At 42.2% G+C, this 21,749-nt stretch overlaps 1 protein-coding gene across 1 annotated transcript in view; it reads right to left on the bottom strand.

The window, feature by feature from the left end:
- Nucleotides 1–21,749, bottom strand: part of R3HCC1L (R3H domain and coiled-coil containing 1 like) — a 50,589-nt gene that overhangs the window by 9,373 nt on the left and 19,467 nt on the right. The window contains exons 3-7 of the mRNA XM_073684995.1: nucleotides 11,117–12,957; nucleotides 9,632–9,807; nucleotides 7,981–8,051; nucleotides 7,302–7,397; nucleotides 1,986–2,126 (exon numbers count right to left, since the gene is read on the bottom strand). Of these exons, the coding sequence (XP_073541096.1) occupies nucleotides 1,986–2,126; nucleotides 7,302–7,397; nucleotides 7,981–8,051; nucleotides 9,632–9,807; nucleotides 11,117–12,957 (2,325 nt within the window). The remainder of the gene's footprint in view (nucleotides 1–1,985; nucleotides 2,127–7,301; nucleotides 7,398–7,980; nucleotides 8,052–9,631; nucleotides 9,808–11,116; nucleotides 12,958–21,749) is intronic.

The raw sequence follows: 21,749 nt of genomic DNA, 5'->3' as shown, positions 1-21,749 counted from the left end.
ATGTATGTGATCTGGTGTTCAATGGGAACTGTTAATGTGTGATTGGTGAGGCCTTGGTGAAGAAGTGGAGTTTTTCCAAGATATAGGACTGTGGAAGGTTCAAGGGGTGAAGGTGGAGCTGTGGTGGAACTTGGGCGGAGTCTCAAGGGGGCCTGAAAATTTTGCCAGTATGGAGCCCTGAAATTCCTGGTGGCAGCCCTGCCTCTTGATGTGGAAAGGAGGGGTGCCAAAATACCAGGGCTGTGGAGTCGGAGTTGTGGAGTCGGAGTCCATTTTGGTGGAGTCAGAATAAAATGGACCAACTGTAAATGTTTTCAGAATTGGGAAAGTTATGAAATGTGTTATAAATGTTTGTTCTGTTCCTGATCTAAGGATGTCGGCTTTTAGAGGAGATGAATCTGTGCTGCACTTTATGTACACGCTCAGTAGTGACACAGTGCTGTGGAGTTGGGAGTCGCAGGTTTGGCTTACCGACTCCACAGCCCTACAAAAAATAAAAAACTTTAACATTCCAAATACTGAGTTACAAAATAGTTTTTTTTTTCTTATAGTAGACAATATAATTGCCCCTGTCCTTGCTACAAATCAAAGAAAAACTAAAAAGTAAGATATATTTACAGTTTAATGTTACTTCCCTAGGTGCTATAATATAGAAAGAAAAAAAAAAAAAAGAAGTAAATATCAGTTCACAGTTTTATTGATTTTTGGAGGTCATGCGATATTCAGTAAGTTTGGTGCACAGATCCGTGGGACGGGTTCCACAAAGCAGAGATAGAAGCAAACATGTAATGATAGGTCCAGGTCCAAAAGTTAGAGAAAAGGATAAAACTGCACTTTATTTCTCCAATAAAAACATTGGGGTTCAAAACAAGTAGGCATGTGTTTCCCTGTCATTTTATTTTTTTTTTTTTTTCATTTGCCACGAGATTTTATTGAAGATGAAATAAAGTGCAATTTTATACTATTCTCTAACTCCTGGAGCTGGATCTCCCATTACCTGTTTTGTTTTAATTGATATATTGCATGGCACTACTGAGCCATAATACAATTATATGCACGAGTCTCACTAAAAAGCTCTGTAAAGTCCTGACCAAAATGGTGCCCTTAAAGAGGTTGTCCACTACTTTTATATTGAGGCCCTAAACTTAGGATAGGGCATCAATGTCTGATCAGCCAGGGTCTGACATCTGGCAACCCCTCTGATTAGCTATTATCGATGTCGGCGGCCGGAAGTACCTGCGTGCGGAGCTTGGCCGTCTACTATTGCTTTGAATTGGAGGTGGATGTGCAGTGCCAAACCCCGGCCACCAAAAGTAGATGGCCGCTCAGCAAGTAAGTACTTCCGCCACCGATAACAGCTGATCGGCGGGGGTGCCGGGTGTCAGATCCCGGCCGATCAGACATTGATGCCCTATCCTTAGGATAGGGCATCAATGTAAAAAGTAGTTGACAACCTCTTTAAAAAAAAAAGAAAAAATTCTGTCATTTTTTTCCCCCATGCCCATAAAGATTGCCATCAGCTCTCTATAGGCTGTCACTCTATGCTATTGGAGACGGTCATGAGCGGAGTGACCCAACCTATGGTCACAATGATGGATCATTTTCTGTATAGAAGTCTACGTTAACCCCTTGAATATTACATAATCATGGAATAAACGATGCACCTGTACTTCACTATAAAACTCTAAGCAGATCTTTGTGCAATTACGTAACGTCTTTACGCTCTTCTAGTTTGGATGTGGGTCTCCTGAAATGATCCCCATTGTTTTAATGTCATGCTGCGCCTGATTGCAGAATGGTAGAAATGTCACGATCCCGCCAGTAAACCCTGCTCATCTCCAGGCAGAGAAAGAGGAGAGATAAGTACTTGTCCATATGCAGGGAGAAGATTGTGCCACTTAATACAGTTTGACAGCGTCTGCAGCTGTTAACGGCAAAATCCGACCAAACAGAAGACTGTGCACAATCTAATTGCTTCCTCTCACCTCTGGCTTCCTGGAGTTTCTTGCGCTCAGCCTCCCTTTCGGACCGGCTCTGGGTACTTCGCACTCCCAAGGCACTAATCACCAGTCTCCTTGCAAGAACCGCAGACGTTTCTGGACGGTCTTTAGCGGGCTGCAGAAAGTCTAAGTCACACAAGAACAAAAGAAGAAGAAAAGTACAAGTTTTTTTTACACAATAACGCCATTGTCAGAGCTGCAGATGTCCCCCCCGACGCTCAGATCCTTATCCCCCCCCCCCTCGTCAACCCAGATTTGTAACTCTCGTTCCTGACCGATGCAAGACTCGTCTAACGTCAGGAAATTACTGTAACACTTGAGATAATTGCAGGCGGACGGCTCGCTAGTTAATGAAAAACGGCGCATCGTTAAGGAATGATAATTATGGATCTGGCGATAAAATGAATGATAATTGGGTCAAACCCAGAGCGCAAAGGAGTAATAAAAAGATCAGAAAAAATGTAACCAGCTAATTTCTGGAAGGAAACAAACAAACAAAAAAAATCTTTTGAAATGAATGTGTGGGTCCATAATCATAAGCAAGTCTTTGTTATCCCATTGATTCTAAAAAAAAAAAAAAAAAAAAAAAAAAAAAAAAGTCATTCTATTTTGTGATTACAGCTCCTATGAAAAAATATGCATCTCCATGGTAACAGACTGCAAACATCCTGTGGTGTCTAATCTGTCAGTCGCAATCATTTTTCTTCACTTCTTGCTAATATACAGAAGTAATAGCCACAAACATGGCCACTGTGGCACGCTAGTGTGATCGCATAGGACGGCTATGCCCTTGTGGAAAACATTTCTCATCTGGAATGAAGAAGACACCAGCTCTGACCCCTCTACAATGCTGACAACACTATATACAAGTGATGGGGAAAGCGGCAGACCCACACCTATGGTTCAGCACCTCGTGCTGTGACTCCAGGTTCCTCAGGGGCGGTCCCTTCAGGTGCAGCCTCCCAGGCACTCGTAGCTCCACGTCCGCCCCCCCCTTTGCTCCTGAGTATCGGCAGTAGAGGTCTCCTTATTTGATGCCCCAGCAGCCACTCGGAGCAAAGAACAGGGATTAAGGAGTTTTCAGTTTTGCAAATGAAGACATCACCCACTAAGCCCATTAAATAGCAGCACGAGAGGGGTTAAAACTTGAATTCCTCCTTCACACAACCTGAATCACTTATATAAGGCTCACAGCAGTTTAGAGGAGTCAAATCTGTTGACAGCTCACCTGTAAGTAAGAGAAACCCTAGCATCAGACTACAAAGGCTTTCTTTGTAGTCTGTTACCATGGAGACACTTTAGAAGTTGTATAATCCTAAACTAAAACAATTGGGACATTTTTGATTAATTTAACTCTTTTCAGAGTCCATTCAGCTCTCATTTCAGATGTATCATAAAAGTAAGGCCACGGCCCCACTATCAGTATTTGGTCAGTATTTTCTCAGGAGTGGGTGATAAATGCAGAATTGGTGACTTGTTTCTATTATACCTTTTCTCTGATTGTTCCTCACCTGGTTTTGGCTCCCACTCCTGAGAAAAAATACTGACCGAATACTGACCAAATACTGATAGAGGGGCCGTGGCCTAATAAACAAAAATGGACATTCCCCTTAGTCAAGACTAATGGGGGACAGAATAATGGGTGGTGGTCTAATACAACATTTACAGTGTATTTGTGTTAAATAAAATAAAGCAAAAGGATTTACAAAATAACTTCACATATATAGATTTTAACTAAGAAGCATGCTGTAACCGACTAGACATAAAAAACAATCCCAGATAAAGGAGTATTCAGGTAAGGAGCTGTCATCCCCTATGGGTGGATGTCCAGTCGTTGTGATGGGGATAGATCTGGCTCCTTCCACAGCTGATTTTACCACTGGAAGTGTTGTCTGGTTAGAGTAGCTGCAGAGGGAATTGCCTACAAACACCCGCCATATATATATATATGTATTTTCATCTGAATCCGTAAACTTCTAGATAATGTTGCGCACCGTGGACAACGGAATATCAAGATCTCTGGAGATTGACTTGAGAACCAAAATTGTGGTAACCTTGATTTTGCTGATATTTTTCAAGTCCTCGGACAGTTCTCTTCTCCTCTTTCTGTTCTCCATGCTTAGTGTGGCACACACAGTGCAAAGATGGAGTCAACTTCTCCCCTTTTTATCTTGTTTAAGGTGTGATTTTTATATTGCCCACACCTGTTACTTGCCACAGGTGAGTTTGAATGAGCATCATGTGCTTAAAACAAAGTTGTTTACCCACAATTTTGTAAAGGTGCCAGCATTTTTTTCCAGATAATTTTGGGAGTTTTGTGTGAAATGATGTCCAATTTGCCTTTCCCACAAAGGGAATAAACATGTGTATAACAAAACTTTCAATACTTCATTTTCTGGAACAATTTCAAGGGTGCCAACATTTTCTACCATGACTGTATAGCAAGTGACAGGTCCTCTTTTAAAGGGGACCAGGGCCTGTCTTATTGTGATGGGTAGCCTCAACCAAATCACTTTCTCAATTTTTTGATTTACACCCAGGAGGCAGGGAGGAGGAATGCAAAAAGGGGGAATGAAAGAAAAAACCTCCAGGAGAATACAGAACATTTTTGTCCAAACAATCTGACTTCTATACATGATGCAAGGCAGTAAAGACGCAAGTGTTTTGTCGCTGCATTTAAGGTCTTGAATAGAGCAGGACTGACTAAGAAAATGACGTTTTTGCATTCCCCAAGCAGTGAACACAGTCAGGTCAAGATCAGTGTTGCACGGAAAAAGCTTTAGTTTTTGAAAGCGAGAGAATGGAGAAAGTTCACGAATGCTGAGCCCCGGGAGAATTCCTGTTCATTCCTCAGCGTGATGTTTTTCCCTTTTGCTTACAAGTGCTGCTAAAAGCTCGGACAGTGAACTGACTGCCTGTGACCAACAGAATCGCTCTATAATTTAATAAATACCCACAAGGCAAAATAGATGTTCATTCTCATTATATAATGGATTAAATGCTCTCGGGGAATTCTGCAGTCGGTCTTGCTGCAGGACGAGCCGAATATCCGGTAGGACTATTGTCTAGCAGTGACAACCAGAACACTCTACTTATCCTTTTTTCGGGTGCGGATCACCATATCGAATTCTGCTCTCACTGACTAATGCTTTCAGCTAGCAGAGGACGGAGGTCATGCTTCGTCCCCTATGGCAGGCAGAGCGATGGGGGAGGGCTACTGCTGAAGCCAGGCGTCTAACAGTCAGAGATCGCTGCGATCTAAGGTTCGAGCTAAGGTTTCTTTCAGTGCTTTTGCAGCATTTTACACCCAATCAAATAATAAAAAACATGCAAATATTTTACACAGTGTTTTTCAGGGCAACAGTCTGTTTTTTGCTGCAGAAAAATCTGCTGCAAATACTCAAAGTGTGCACATAACCATATGAAGGAACTGCATTTCTGCCGTGTATCAGTACCTTGATTGAGTAATACAGCAATGTGCATGTGTTAGGCTGGGGCTACACACCAACTTTTGGCCAAAGATTTGTATGCAGCTGCTACATCGCAGCATAACGCAAGTAAATGCAAACTGCAACGAAGAAGAAGCCAGTTTGCCTTTTTGGTGAACTTTGCCGGTTGTAATCCAAACCAATTTACTTTAATTATGTTGTGATGTAGCAATGGCAGGAAGCGATCTGTGTCAAGACCAAGGTCGCTGTCTAACCCCAGCCTTGTAATTCAACACTCATCCATGATGAGCGAAAGGAGCCCGTCCCGCGGAGGCACCGGCGAAAGGAGCCCGTCCCGCGGAGGCACCGGCGAAAGGAGCCCCTCCCGCAGACGGACCGGCGAAAGGAGCCCCTCCCGCAGACGGACCGGCGAAAGGAGCCCCTCCCGCAGACGGACCGGCGAAAGGAGCCCCTCCCGCAGACGGACCGGCGAAAGGAGCCCCTCCCGCAGACGGACCGGCGAAAGGAGCCCCTCCCGCAGACGGACCGGCGAAAGGAGCCCCTCCCGCAGACGGACCGGCGAAAGGAGCCCCTCCCGCAGACGGACCGGCGAAAGGAGCCCCTCCCGCAGACGGACCGGCGAAAGGAGCCCCTCCCGCAGACGGACCGGCGAAAGGAGCCCCTCCCGCCGACGGACCGGCGAAAGGAGCCCTCCCGCCGACGGACCGGCGAAAGGAGCCCTCCCGCCGACGGACCGGCGAAAGGAGCCCTCCCGCCGACGGACCAGCGAAAGGAGCCCTCCCGCAGACGGACCAGCGAAAGGAGCCCTCCCGCAGCCTTTAAGGCCTTACCCTCTCTTTCATTTGGACTTGTGTTATTGAACTCGCCAAGGTCATTCCTCCTAGGAACGGCATTAATGCGAATGAGAACTGCAATCCTGTCTTTATTGATTTCAGACCTTTATTAATAATGAATGGACTTTGTGATGAGCGCAAATATATGTAAATATAGTAATATCTCCGTTTCTGTAGTCTTACGCCATAAAAAAATCTGAAATCACAAAAGTGGTTTAAAAGGGGGGGGGGGAATTTCATAGTTTCTATACACTGAGGCCCCCTACCCCCAACAGTAGATAGATTATACAAGTATAATAATAATAGGCTGTGTCTGGTATCACAGCCCAATCCTATTCCCTTGGATAAGGTTCAGCTGCAATACCTGACAACCCAGGGACAGGGGTGGCGCTGTTTAAAGAAAAAGTTTATTTATTTTTTTTTAACTCCTTAGGAATCTGCATGTTTGTTTTTTTTTTTTATTCAATATTGCATTTGCTGGACCAGGAGTCATCGCACTCAGTAATAAAACCAAAACTTTTTTAACGTTTACACTCTTGCAGTTAATTTTAGGCATTTTGGTTCACACAGGACCTTTTTTTAGTCATTGGATTTGCAGGGGAAATAGACAGTGCAGCTACGAAATGTATAGCAATCACTGATGTGCCCACTATCCACCGATAGGGATCGCTATGCGGCATCACCACTCAACATACTCCCCTCCGATCTGGGTGGCCAAAGAAGGTCCAATTTGGACCGAAACATTAATAACTATTTCTATGGCAGAGATTTTCAGTATAGAAGAAGTGCCAGGTTTCCAATTTACAAGCGCCCGAGTCTCGCATAGTCTTACTGCTTTTACTGTAAAGAACCCTTCTATGCTGGGCTCGGCTGGAAATCTTCAGTGCAGGAGACTCAGCAGATGCGGACAGAAAAAAAATAAACTGGGACTATAAAACTGCACAACATGAAAGGCGTCACTTTGTAAAAGGATAAAACTGCAGTGTGTAGGAAGTGACTGGAGAGGCGATCCATCTCACCTGCACAGGCCCGAGCTTTGGCTCTGGATGTTTTGGTGGCTTGGGACAATGATCGAACCTTCACCAGTGGGTTCTTGCTGGATAAAGCATCACGAGCTGAAGAAAAGATGAAAAAAAAAGGCACACATTCAGCAAAAATCTCCATCATCCTCGCAATCACAGCTGATCTCGCTGATGATACATTCCATAGAGGTTTTAGACTTTTCATACAAGTTTTAAAGTTTTAAGGAAAAACACCATTGGGCTTGTTCACAGGTAGCGTTTTTTTAACCAACTTTTTTTGTATGGAAAAAATGTTTTGCAGCAGCAGCAAAATAAATGAGATTTCAAACGTCTCATTCACATTTCTTTCTTTTAGTTTTTAAATCATGGCATGTCAATTCTTTATGAGCTTTTTTTCTGCACTTTTTTACCCTTTCAAATGACTGCAAAAAAATTTTTAAAAAACGCATAAGAATACGCATAAAAAAAAAACACGCGTAATGCAGGCAGTGTTTTTAGTGCAGAAAAAAAAAAACTTGCAAAAAAGCAGTGTGTGGACATACCCGTATGTAGTCCTTTTTGCATTGGACTAACATTACATATTTATAGAAAGCGCTAAAACACCGGCCATTTGCACATCTGCACCTTTTCTAGTTTCCTACACGCGGTCTTCCACAGACAAGGCGGATCACTGTACCTGTGATAGGGCTTGCAAACACTCCTAGAGCGTGAGTATCGTCCACCCACTTGATGTCGAAGCCTTTCTTCCTGCGGCAAAAGAATAACGAACAAATGTTCAAATGCACAAGTCACACACGAAGCTGCAGGAGGAAAATGAGAACCATAAGCTACTAAACCAGGCCGAACGCCATGGACACATACAGTCTGTCCACTGCGTCCTGACACTGCGGGGGCTCACAATGCACTGAACGGGGTCAGAGGCGTCAGGGGTCATTGTTTGTTGAAATGTATCAGCACAGGTAAAACGTATCAGCTCGGAGACCAGGTATTGATTGCCTTAATAAATTTCACCCAAACTCTAGGGCTCTGTTCACATGTTTGACTTAAAATGGGTTTTCTGGTTTCAGGAATCCCCTGTACCCAAGTGAAGATTGTTTCTTTTTTAAAACTAACTGTGCTTCACTCCCAGTCCCCCAGTCCAGTGCCGCGTCTACGTGCTGCTCCCCTGGTCCTTTATTGTCTGCAGCGCTGATCTCACGTCGAATAAGCTTTGCTTCAGTAGCCATCACTGCCGCTGAGCTCTGCTATTGGCTGCAGACAAATATCAGGAGCAATAACAGACTCAGTGATGCTGGACCTGGGGAAGGTGAGAAAGGGACAGTTTTTGTTTTGTTTTTTTAAACAAACTGGGGACAGAACTTTCTGAACCCAGAAAACTAATTTAAATCCACAGAAGAAATCAGAGACGCACACCCAGATTTCTGCCACAAATTTACTCAGTGTGTGCACGAGGATTAACACCTCTGTTATTCAATGAGGCTAATCCTTGGCTTTATTATGCAGAATCTGAAGATGTAATATCTGTGTTTTTTCAATGCACTTCAGCGGTTTTGCAATAACATTACTTGCATAGTTGCAGATATTAATCTCATTTGATGCAGATTCTGTGTCCAATCCGATAACTGAACAGAAGAACCATAAGATTCAGCAGGAGTAATCCAGAACAAGCTTTCAGATTCTGGATGTACACAAGTATATTTCTATTCACTGACTGTTATCAGAGGTCCTTTAAAAAAAATAAAAAAAGAGAGAGAGAAACAAACGCAAAGGCTCCAATTCTTCACTTCTGTTACTTTTTTTTTTTTTAAAGGAAGTCTGCATTTTTCTTTAACCAAATTCATGATGTATTTTGGGCCATCTTTACATTCGTTTCTTCAGTCCTTGTCAACGTGGCCGTGGATTTCATTATCCACATGTTGCAAAATTTCTGAGCGGTGATACCCCAGTACCCCAGTGCAATGCAAAATCTGTCCAATTTTTTTTTGTCTTTTGTGCAGTTGCAGACTAACGTGTGATATTTAAAAAAAAAAAGCAATAAAATAAATAAATAAATAAAAATTGTGCTAAATTCAAACATTTTGTGCCATTTTGATGAATTGGCTGCAGAGTCCACCAGCGAGAACACAAAGACAAAGCAATGTATTTAAAACAATTATTTAGTAGCATTTCTTGTTACAGCTGTTAGATTGGTCACACTGGTTGTCACCTAACTCTCCCAGAAGCGGATGAATTTCAGAGAAAAAAAATAAATAAAAACAAAGTGGACGATCTATTGCATAAAGTAAAACATCAAAATCTAGAGAGTAACATGAGCAGACGGGACTCACTGGTAACTGGCAAAGGCGCGGAGTAAATCCTCGGTCTTAAATTCTGCAGGGAAGCCGTAGATCTCAATCACATGTGACAGTTCTAGATCATCTACAGCCGGCTCTTGGGGCTCATAGTCGTAGTAGTTATATCTGGACTTCTTGGGGCTGTCGTGCCCCCCCTCAATCAAGGTCAGCTAGAAGAAAGGCAAGAGGAAACCGCTCTAGATGACGTATTGTACAGCAGGTAACGCGCTTCTGGGAAAGGAGATTCAGCAATAAGCCAGACTCAAATTTTAGGATTCAAATCTTTCACTGCAAATAGCTATAGAGATATTAAAATTCTGTCCGTCAGTAGCCACCACTTGGGGGAAGCTCACTGCATACATATTTCTACAGCCACCACTTGGGGGAGCTCACTGCATACATATTTCTACAGCCACCACTTGGGGGAGCTCACTGCATACATATTTCTACAGCCACCACTTGGGGGAGCTCACTGCATACATATATTTCTACAGCCACCACTTGGGGGAGCTCACTGCATACATATATTTCTACAGCCACCACTTGGGGGAGCTCACTGCATACATATATTTCTACAGCCACCATGAGGGGGAGCTCACTGCATACATATTTCTACAGCGACCACTTGGGGGAGCTCACTGCATACATATATTTCTACAGCCACCATGAAGGGGAGCTCACTGCATACATATTTCTACAGCCACCATTAGGGGGAGCTCACTGCATACATATTTCTACAGCCACCATTAGGGGGAGCTCACTGCATACATATTTCTACAGCCACCATTAGGGGGAGCTCACTGCATAGAGATTTATACAACCACTACAAGGGGTAGTTCACTGCATACAGAATTATACAACCACTACAAGGGGTAGTTCACTGCATACAGAATTATACAGCCATCACTAGGAGAATCTCACTGCATAGAGATTTCTACAACTCTCACTTAGATTCATATCTCAGATATAGAATTTTAAACTTTACCCTACTTTGGGTCAAACCACCTTTAAAGTCTGTACTGTTCTCTTCATTCCTAGCACTCTACATGTCAAACATGCAAAATATACAAGATGACCCCAGGGAAAAGTGAACAAGAGGGAGGACTCCCGTGTATTAAATACCTGCATAAGACTTAAGAAAATGGACAAAATAGAAGTGAACCTAAAAAACATGATAAAATCATGACTGAGGGAGCTGATGATTTTACTGAAGACAGATTCATTACAGAGTTCAATTGTATATGTGTAAATCTGTATGCAGTGAGCTCCCCCTGGTGGAGGCACTAGGCAGCCGGAATTTTATCACTGAACTCTATGGGCATGTGAGGAGCAGCAGATGATTTGGAGTTCTGCTTCAGCAACTATGAAAGACAGCTAAAAATGCAGATAATTTTATTAAATGTTGGCAGTCAGACAGACTGTGTCCTGCTCCTGACAACACATCCATTAACAAGAGTCCATTGTCAATCAGAATTTTACCTCTTGCACATGGTGAGGATCGACACACTCGCCATCATCATTAAAAAGAGAATCCCAGCTCTCTTCCTCGGTAGCACTTGCTACACATGGAGTCAGTTTATCAGTGGTTTCCAAAGAGGCCACACAAGGGTCCGTCACAGGGTCTGGATGCCCTCCCAGGACAAAGTCCGTGCCAGTCAATGAATCAGGTTGCTTTAGGTCATCTGAACAGACTGTGCCTTCATTAGGGCACAACATCGGCTCAACATGATCCACCTTTGGACAAGGCTCTGCGTTCACTCCTGCTGAAACAGAGTTCACACCGTCCACAGGGGCCAAATTCTCCACAACCTCTCGGCTCGTAAATTCAGGATCAATGACCTCCATGCCCTCTACCTCTGCTCCGGTGGCATCACAAGCTGCACTTACTAATGCAGATCCATGCTCTGCCATCACCATTACCTCTACAGTCACAAGTCCGTGTAGCAGCTCTGCATCTGCACCCCCCATCGTCTGCACCTCTTCAGTACTAGGCTCTATATCGCTTTCAGAATGAGCAGAGGTATACCTCCCCTCAGATTCTGCAGAACCTGAATATTGGCACACGTCAATGGTCTCACCCTCATGTTCCCCATCAGCCTCGCTAACACCTTGAGGTCTAATCTGAGCCGTACTGCCATTCACTACCGATACAGGCGTATGCATGCTATCTAACCCAGCTCTGGCGCTCTCAGATGTGCATGCTTTATAATCAGCCCCACTGCAGGGCTCAGTGGCGAGGACAATGGCTCTGTTCTCCTCCTGTAAGACATGTTCTCCCGTAACAGGAGGGGGATCTAATTTCCTTTCTGTGATATTTTCTTGCCTTTCATACACGAGTGCATTACCCATTTTATCGGCACAGCTTTCTAAGACTGTGAGCAGTCCAGATGGGTCTTTAATAGTGTCACTTAAAGAGATTAGTTCAGCACTATCTGCGGGGGAGAATAAGACGCCACTTTGGTGTACAGTCGTGCTGTCTATATTCTCTACTTTGCATTCCCAGCTGTTATCTACGGTATTAGACGGTAAACCTAAATTGGACTGATTACATACAAACGTTAAGGTTGGTCTTAAATTCTCTGTGCTGGTGGATAACCTCGCTAAGCCTGGCTGAAGCATGCCCGCTCTTCTTTTTAGAACGTCTACGTAGCTTTCTGACTTCGTAAACTGAAACTTTTCCTTGGCTTGTGCGTTTCTTCTGACCCTATACTGTTCTGCCAAGGACCCATCTGACTTTCTTCTATAGCTGTACTGTTTTTCCTGACAATCATTGGCTGAAGCGGCCCGGGCAAGAAAGGTCTGAGACTTTTTGGATGAGGAACCATGGTGAACGGCGGATGAAGAACCACGGTGAACGGCGGATGAGGAACCACGGTGAACGGCGGCAATGGAATCAATGTGTGAAGCTGTCAAGCGTTTTTCATCCAAGCCTGATGTCATCGATGTCTCATTAATGCTTAGATTATTAAAAGTTTCACATAAGGAATCATTTCCGGCGTTTTCTGTTGCGGTGGAATCTGTTCCTTGATCTCTGTGTTCAGACTGCTTCTTTACAGGTGATCTAGAGGATTTCCCATGCTGATGGTCTCTATACTCCCGGCCTGAGGATCTCCAACTGCCCTTGTTGTTCCTGTATCGGGACCAGTTTGGAGTCTTACTAGGCGAGAACCCTGTTTGTTCTGTGGTGTTTTCGCCACTGACGTTTCCATCATCGGTGGGAGGTCGTCTAGCCTTTGGGACGTACAAGGCTTTATCGGGTCTTCGATGTCGAGGTCGACATTGATCCATTTTATCCTCGATGTCCTGAGATGATGATTTATCTGTTATAGGGAAAAAACATATATAAAATAAGTTTCAAATTTCTAATTTTATTTAATTTTTTTTCAGAACAATTTTGCATGCTAAATTTTTGTAATCTGTGAAGAGGGTGGAGGGTATTTTGAGCCTTAAGGATCAGTGTTAGCCGAAAAACTATCACTTAAATTGTTGTGCTTTATTTTACTTTTTTTTTTTTTTTAACCATTTTAAGTTTACAGTTGAAAAGACATCAATTAAGTCAGGTTAGCACATTTATTTTTATTTTGTTTGTGCTTTCAAATTGAAAATCTTAAAAATTTAAAGAAAAATTATGTTTTCTGTCTCAATCTTCCTAAATTGCATGTTATGCAATCAATGAAAAAAACTAAAAGTCGGATCAATGCACCTTTTTTTTTTTTTTTTTAAAGTGTTTGTCATTGGTTTCTGTAAATGTTATTATACGAAATGTGCAAGTTTGGAAAATGGAAACAGAACAATTTTTTTTTTTCACAGCAGGATTTTGTGTATTTAATTAACCCTTTGTTGCATGCTATGCAAGTATCCGTTTTAAAAACATTTTTTGAATCTGTGGTCAGTAAGAACGTCTATGTTAGTTATAGGAAGTTATATAAATGTTATGAATTTACAATTTTATATGCATTTTCCCCATATGGCAGCACATAAAAATCGTCGTGTTGCTTACAGTGGATGTTGCCTGGAGCTCACAGGTGGCAATTTCAAGTTAAAAGGTAATTCCTCAGAAAAAAAACCCCAAAAAAGTACGGTAAATTATCCCCTATTCACAGGATAGAGGATAACTTGCTGATGGTCTGACTATAGGGACCCCCAGCGATCCCAAGATCAGGTCTAACGATTTAAACCACGTGATTGTTAAGTGCTTAACTAAACTTTAGGACATGTCCCGTTTACGTGCTAGAACAAGAAACAGCTCTAAAAGTTCAGCTCCCACTTTGCTCATTACTTGTGACGTGATGGCAACAGAGCGATTCTCCAGTGCTGGTATGATTAGCATACATGTGGTCACAAGCTGACTAGACAAAGTCTAGTTGGAATGTGGCTGGAAGTATGCAAATCGCATACTTGCAGCCACATGATCTTGGCGCCGGAAAATCCTGACAGTGCGCACTGGACACAATGCGAGAATTCACAAGTCTGTAGTCACATAGAGTGACTATAGCCTTGAGCCCCAAGTCTGGATAACCCCTTTAAGTTCTAGGACCCTGGTGGGGTGCATATTCAGCCACCCAGAAATCTCTTCTTCCCCAGAGTGCTGAAGGGGTTTCTCTGCCGATGCTACCTTGATGCCGCCACAGACTTGGCTTCATAGGAGAGTGTGATATTTACAATATACTGCAATACTGAAATATTGTATAGCACGAGTGATCATACAATAGCAAGTTCGAGTCCCGAAGTGAAAAAAAAAAAAAAAGATTAAAAATATAAAAAAAAGCCCACAACAACAACTCAACAGAAAAATATTAATCACACCCTTTTCCTTATACAAAAAATATAGCTGTGCGCTAATGGAATAAAGCTCAATTCTGAAAAATACTATAGATTACTTTTACACTTGAAACCTATATCCAGTTTATAATTATTTCCGCTACATTGTGGATAATACAAGATATATAAGAGAAAAAGTTGTCATAGGAATCATCTGTGCGAGTGTGAAAAGAAGCGCGGGGCTCAAGGCAAAGGTTAAGTTAGATAAATGAGCGGAACGTTACTACAGAACACATCCCTGCAACCTGGTAATTAACTTCATTATATAGGAGGATAAATGTATATATATATATCTCAGTGCGGGGTCAGGGGATCCTTCACAAGGTCAACTGCAAATAGTCTAAGTGAGTAAGAAAAATAAAATTCTAACAATTATATTGCATTAGGAGATGAAGCTTTACTGTCCTGTATACCATGGGGGTCTGCACTCAGGGGTCGTTCTAAAAAAGGCTGCACAAAGCTACAAGTAAATTCACTGGAAGCAACAAAAATGGCATCTAACAAATGCAGCTTCCCCAAGCAATCCATGGGGAGTATGCAAAGTTTTAAAGGATCATTCCCAAGAGTTGCCTAAGTAGTCAACCAAAATAACAGCAGTAAAGTGGATCTGTCAGCTAGTACTGTACTCCGCTTCTTCCAGCAGTCTCGTTGACAATCACTGGAGTGGAGGCCGACCATGTGTGTCACCTCTCCCTACAAGACAGGGATTGACAGCCCCGTTCTTCGGGTTCCAGAGCCCTCTTCTCAAGAGCCCATTGATCAGCAAAATTTGCCATATTATGCAGATAACCAGGGCCGTGGAGTCTGTAAGCCAAACCTCCGACGACTCAATTTCCATGACTCCGACTCCCTCATACACGGTTCATGTTTAAGTGATAAATTTACTGTAGCACAGATTCATCTCAGGTAAAAGTCTAGACCCTTAGATCAGGAATAGGAGAGACATTTATAGGACATTTCATAACTTTCCCAAATTCTTATGAAAAAAGATTCCCCACAAACTGCATTGAACTACTGTACCCCATTTATTCTATATTTTAGGAGTCGGAGTTGGTCCATTTTATACCAACTCCAACAAAATGGGCTCTGACTCCACAGACCTGCAGATAAGAGAATTTTTTTTTTTTTTGGGGGGGGGGGGGGGGGGGGGATACTCCTTTAAGTGTCTCTCTCATTCCAGTGCTGGACTCACAGCTACACTGCTCAGAACCGAATGTTCTCCATTCTGCTGATGCTTCTGAACATGTGCTATATAGACACAAGAGAGCAGGAATTCCTAGTGTCTGTGTGTGTTGTGTATAAGAGGTAGTGCATAGCAGTGTCGGATTGGCGTGCCAGGGGCCCACAAGTAATGAACTCCAGGGAGCCACTTTTCACCTACATGCAAATGTGACAATATCCTCAATCACAAATTTATACAATGAACTGGGTAGGTTAATAAATGAATAAGATGCCGCCTTTGTCTGTACATAGTGATTCAAGTATATTGTGCCAAGTATTGCTCATATAAGAAGGTGGTGGCCCACTCTTGCAGAGGGGCCCACCAGAGGATTCTCCTGTGGGCCAGTCCAAGACTGGTACCTCGCATCTAGTTTAGAGATGGCAGAGGGGAAAACTGGTGTGAAATGCAGAATATACAGGTGCTTCTCACAAAATTAGAATATCATCAAAAAGTTAATTTATTTCAGCTCTTCAATCCAAAAAGTGAAACTCATATTATATAGAGTCATTACACACAGAGTGATCTATTTCACATGTTTATTTCTGTTAATGTTGATGATTATGGCTTACAGCCAATGAAAACACAAAAGTCATTATCTCAGTAAATTAGAATAATTACAAAAAAACACCTGCAAAGGCTTCCTACGCGTTTAAAAGAGTCCCTCAGTCTGTTTCAGTAGGCTCCACAATCATGGGGAAGATTGCTGACTTGACAGATGTCCAGAAGGCAGTCATTGACACACTCCACAAGGTGGGTAAGCCACAAAAGGTCATTGCTAAAGAAGCTGACTGTTCACAGAGTGCTGTATCCAAGCATATTAATGGAAAGTTGAGCAAGCAACCGGGATAACCGCAGCCTTGAAAGGATTGTTAAGAAAAGGCCATTCAAACATTTGGGGGAGATTCACAAGGAGTGGACTGCTGCTGGAGTCATTGCTTCAAGAGCCACCACACACAGATGTATCCAGGACATGGGCTACAAGTGTCGCATTCCTTGTGTCAAGCCGCTCATGACCAATAGACAACGCCAGAAGCGTCTTACCTGGGCCAAGGAGAAAAAGACCTGGACTGTTCTCAGTGGTCCAAGGTGTTGTTTTCAGATGAAAGTAAATTTTGCATTTCATTTGGAGATCAAGGTCCCAGAGTCTGGAGGAAGAGTGGAGAGGCCACAATCCAAGCTGCTGGAGGTCTAGTGTGAAGTCTCCACAATCAGTGATGGTTTGGGGAGCCACGTCATCTGCTGGTGGAGGTCCACTGTGTTTTATCAAGACCAAAGTCAGCGCAGCCGTCTACCAGGACATTTTAGAGCACTTCATGCTTCCCTCTGCCGACAAGCTTTTTGGAGATGGAAAGGTCATTCTCCAGCGGGACTTGGCCCCTGTCCACACTGCCAAAAGTACCAATACCTGGATTACACACAACAGTATCACTGAAAACTCGCCTGACCTTAACCCCATAGAGAATCTATGGGGTATTGTCAAGAGGAAGATGAGACCCCAGACCCAACAATGCAGACGAGCTGAAGGCGGCTATCAAAGCCACCTGGGCTTCCATAACACCTCAGCAGTGCCACAGGCTGATCGCCTCCATGCCACATTGCCGCATTGATGCAGTAACTGATGCAGAAGGAGCCCGACCAAGTATTGAGGGCATTTACTGAACAGACATTTCAGTAGGACAACATTTCGGATTTTAAAAACATTTTTCTAGCTGATGTTATAAAGTATTCTAATTTACTGAGATAATGACTTTTGTGTTTTCATTGGCTGTAAGCCATAATCATCAACATTAACAGAAATAATCACTTGAAATAGATCACTCTGTGTGTAATGACTATGTAATATATGAGTTTCACTTTTTGTATTGAAGAACTGAAATAAATTAACTTTTTGATGCTATTCTAATTTAGTGAGATGCACCTGTATATCATATAATGGCCAGTGCCATTCCTCAAGTAAAGCAGACGACAGATTATTCTGAAAAATCACTTAAAGTGACTTTATACACATTAAAAAAATAAATAATCGATTTTTGCTGCATCTAGAAACCATCTATGTGCTGCCCCCGATTTAAATTTTGTATTATTTTTAGTCCTAATAACAAAGAAGAAAAAAAAACAGAAAACAAAACTTCACCTACAGTAGATGGAGAGAGAAATGTAAAATCATTACGAGAACTAACAATTCTAATACAAGTGGACCCGTGTGAAAAACGAGCAATCCCTTTAATTGTTCATTTTTTAGAGGCGATATGTGAACACGGAGGGATTGAGGAAATGCTGCTTGCAATATTAACGGACATATGTGACCTGAATGAGCGCCTGCGTTCCTGGGCGCCGGTGTAACGGCATCGCTTCTAACCTTGGCTTTATATCTGGTGTGACACGTACAGGGGCTGATACAGAGAACCAGACATCTTGCTTTTAGCACAAGGAAGCAGTTCCCGTCTGTCAGGGGAGCCGCTATCCTCTGATGTGCTGTACAGAGAAAAGAGCAATAAAGCTGCATTCTGGAGAACATAAAACGCCGTCCTAAATAAAGCGCGGATCTCCAGCACTACAGAAAGGAGGCGCAGCCGCCATGGACAGTACGGGCGATGAGGCCGAGCAAGGAGGAGGTGAAGACAACAACCGGACTTCATAATATATAGTATATAGTATATAGTATATATATATATATATATTATATATTATATATATATATATATATATATATATATATATATATATATATATATATATATATATATATATATATATATATATATACCTCCTGATAATGCCACTGCCTATATATCTGCGCCCCACAACATCCACATGGTTTTATTACACATTTCTGACACTGTGTCCTCAAAGGTTTACGTGAAAACCAAGCTAGGGAAGAGAATAAGCTCTTGTTCACATAGGGAAATTAAAGTTTATCAGTGTTCGATTTGTGACTGTGCGAACACGAAGAACCAAAGTCCATTCAAAGGTAGTCCGGCACCCCAAAAATGCCTTTTAAATGGTCTATACAGTGTTGTAAAGGACTTCGCCCCTATAATAGTTGTAACTGCACTGTACCTGTTACTGGTACCCCGTCTGAGAAAATAACTTAATTCATATGCAAATGAAGGGGCTTAGTGCACCCTTGGCATGCCCAAGAGTTTGGTGCAGGGTCACACACCAATTCATGACAATTGGGGCATGCTGCAATACCAGATTCAGCCCACAGACAATAATGGCGCTGTTTCTGGGGAAAATAAAAGTGCACTTTCATTTTCTCCAACAACCTTTTTAAAGGCAGTGTGCCATCAGAAAATCACTCATTGATTAAATCAGGTTTTATGAGGCATTAGCAGCAATTAGACTGATTTGAAACTTATGTATTTGTATAGAAGTGCTTGAATTTGGGCAAAGGCCATTGTGAAGTGGTGAGTGGAGAGTGAGCTGTGATATCACCTATTGTGAATGGTGGACCCTGTGTTATCTACTGTATATAGAGGTGTTATCAATCATTGTACAGGAGGAGGAGGAGGTGAGCTGTGACATCACCTATTGTGAATGGTGGATCCTGTGTTATCTACTGTATATAGATGTGTTATCAATCATTGTACAGGAGGAGGAGGTGAGCTGTGACATCTATTGTGAATGGTGGATCCTGTGTTATCAATCATTGTACAGGAGGAGGAGGTGAGCTGTGACATCACCTATTGTGAATGGTGGACCCTGTGTTATCTACTGTATATAGAGGTGTTATCAGTCATTGTACAGGAGGAGGAGGAGGTGAGCTGTGACATCACCTATTGTGAATGGTGGATCCTGTGTTATCTACTGTATATAGAGGTGTTATCAGTCATTGTACAGGAGGAGGAGGTGAGCTGTGACATCACCTATTGTGAATGGTGGATCCTGTGTTATCAATCATTGTACAGGAGGAGGAGGTGAGCTGTGACATCTATTGTGAATGGTGGATCCTGTGTTATCAATCATTGTACAGGAGGAGGAGGAGAGCTGTGACATCACCTATTGTGAATGGTGGACCCTGTGTTATCTACTGTATATAGAGGTGTTATCAGTCATTGTACAGGAGGAGAAGGTGAGCTGTGACATCACCTATTGTGAATGGTGGACCCTGTGTTATCTACTGTATATAGAGGGGTTATCAATCAGCGTAATGCCGCCTGTTATCATAGTGAGACTGTTAAAAAGTCTTATAGAAATGTTAGTCTAGAATTAGACCTAGTGGTTGATGTGAAAATTGTAAGATTTCAGTTATTTTTCTTTAATTGTATTAAAAAATATATATTAACATAAAAACCTGATTTAAACAATAGGTCATTTTTTGATCACACGTTCTCTTTATGTTCCCATTTAGAAAAGTCAGCGATAGAAATAAATAAAAATATTCTGATGGGCAATGCAGATGTTCTTTTCTGGAAACCGCAGCCGAGCGTCCTGGTAATTATTTCATCTCAGGACTGGGACACAGTAGCAAATCCTATCTGCAAAAAATAATCTATGCGTAATAGATTTTACCTATGTAATTAGCACGAGTTATAATGAGACTACACAAGTCAGCTCAGACATCGATCTCCCACTCCGGGCCTGGAGAATGCAAATTCTACACACAGCATTAGCCGCCATAGGAGCTGTCACATATTAATTATCCGCGGCATACGCGGAGGATACATGCAGAATTATAACTACCGCCATATGTACAAGTGGTATTAAAGGCCACTTACAGAGCATTTTCACCTACAAAAGGGAAAAATTAGCAGTGACCCACTAATCCTTTTCATCCAATCACTTACTTTCATGCTGCAATATATACAAACACTGTTATTTCGGGTTCTGTTTTAACACTTTCCCTCACCAAGACATATATATGATCACCTACTGATCCCGGGTCGCTCTTCCATCCCATTGGCCGTGTTCCCAGCTGATCTCCTCTTCTGGTGTGAATGTCTCTTAACAGCTGCAGCCAATCACTGCAGACACTGATTGGCTGCAGCGGTCACATGTTGACTACAACAAAAGACAGGAAACTGGAAGACATTGCAACTCAGAGAGAGGAGCAGCAGGGGGGGATCGGTTAGCGAGTATATGCAATTTTTTTGTAATCTTTCTACAAAGCTAAGGGGGCAGAAAACCCCTTACATCACGCATGTCAAATTCTGGCCAGCAGGGTGATTATACTTGGCCCGCGACGCCATTTGTGATTGTCCTTATTTTATTCTAAAGATCTATTAATTAAAATGTATCTTGCTCGTGGGACAATCCCTTTGTTTCCATATGAAAAGATTCATCGTTATATTTGATGATAATGAAAAACTTCCTCAATTGTAGACTTTTTTTAATTTTTTTTTTTTTTAATAATTATCAAGGTTGGCCCGCTACCTAGTCCGAGTCTAGGATTTGGGCCCTCTGTGTACTTGAGTTTGACATCCCTGCCTTACATGGTCTATCCTAACAATATACACCATCAATATTTTGATATTGGTAAACTACTTTTAAAAGGAGTTAAAGAGAACCTGTCGCAAGGTCAAAAGTGGCCATATTTTGCTCTTATTTTATCCCTGCTGCTCCCCTGATTATTATATTGATTCATGTACTTTTTTTGATTCATCATATGGTTCTAATGATATGATCCTTTTTATTTAGTGCTGATTTTTCTTGTCTCTAACAAGGTGGCCCCAGGATCCTCTGGGGCATGTCTTTAGGCTCTCCCACCGTGTGAGGAGCAAAGCCCCATTGGTAAATACCATAAAAATTCACACTAATAAAAAATGCCCAACATCTCTGGAACCATATAGTGGATTTAAAAAAAAAAAAAAAATACACAGAATATTCAGGGGAATAGAAAGTATAAAATGAAACAATTCCAAATAATCAGTTTACAGTTTATGATGTCGCTATACTGCTGAGAACAAAAGTACCCATTTTAATGGTTTCCATAGCTTTAGATCCAGTGTCTGCAAATAAATGATGATCTAGATGGAAAAGTTTATTTAAAAAAAAAAAATCCCCAAAAAGCAATACAAAAAAAAGCAAGGATAGAAGAAGCACTAATTGTAGGCCAGGAGTAATTAC

The sequence above is a fragment of the Phyllobates terribilis genome, unplaced genomic scaffold (assembly GCF_046119375.1).
Source record: "Phyllobates terribilis strain yellow unplaced genomic scaffold, ASM4611937v1 Scaffold_5__5_contigs__length_657084704, whole genome shotgun sequence".
Taxonomy (NCBI): Eukaryota; Metazoa; Chordata; class Amphibia; order Anura; family Dendrobatidae; genus Phyllobates; species Phyllobates terribilis.
The sequence above is the reverse complement of the archived record's forward strand: the minus strand, read 5'-3'. Positions and strand labels throughout refer to the sequence as shown.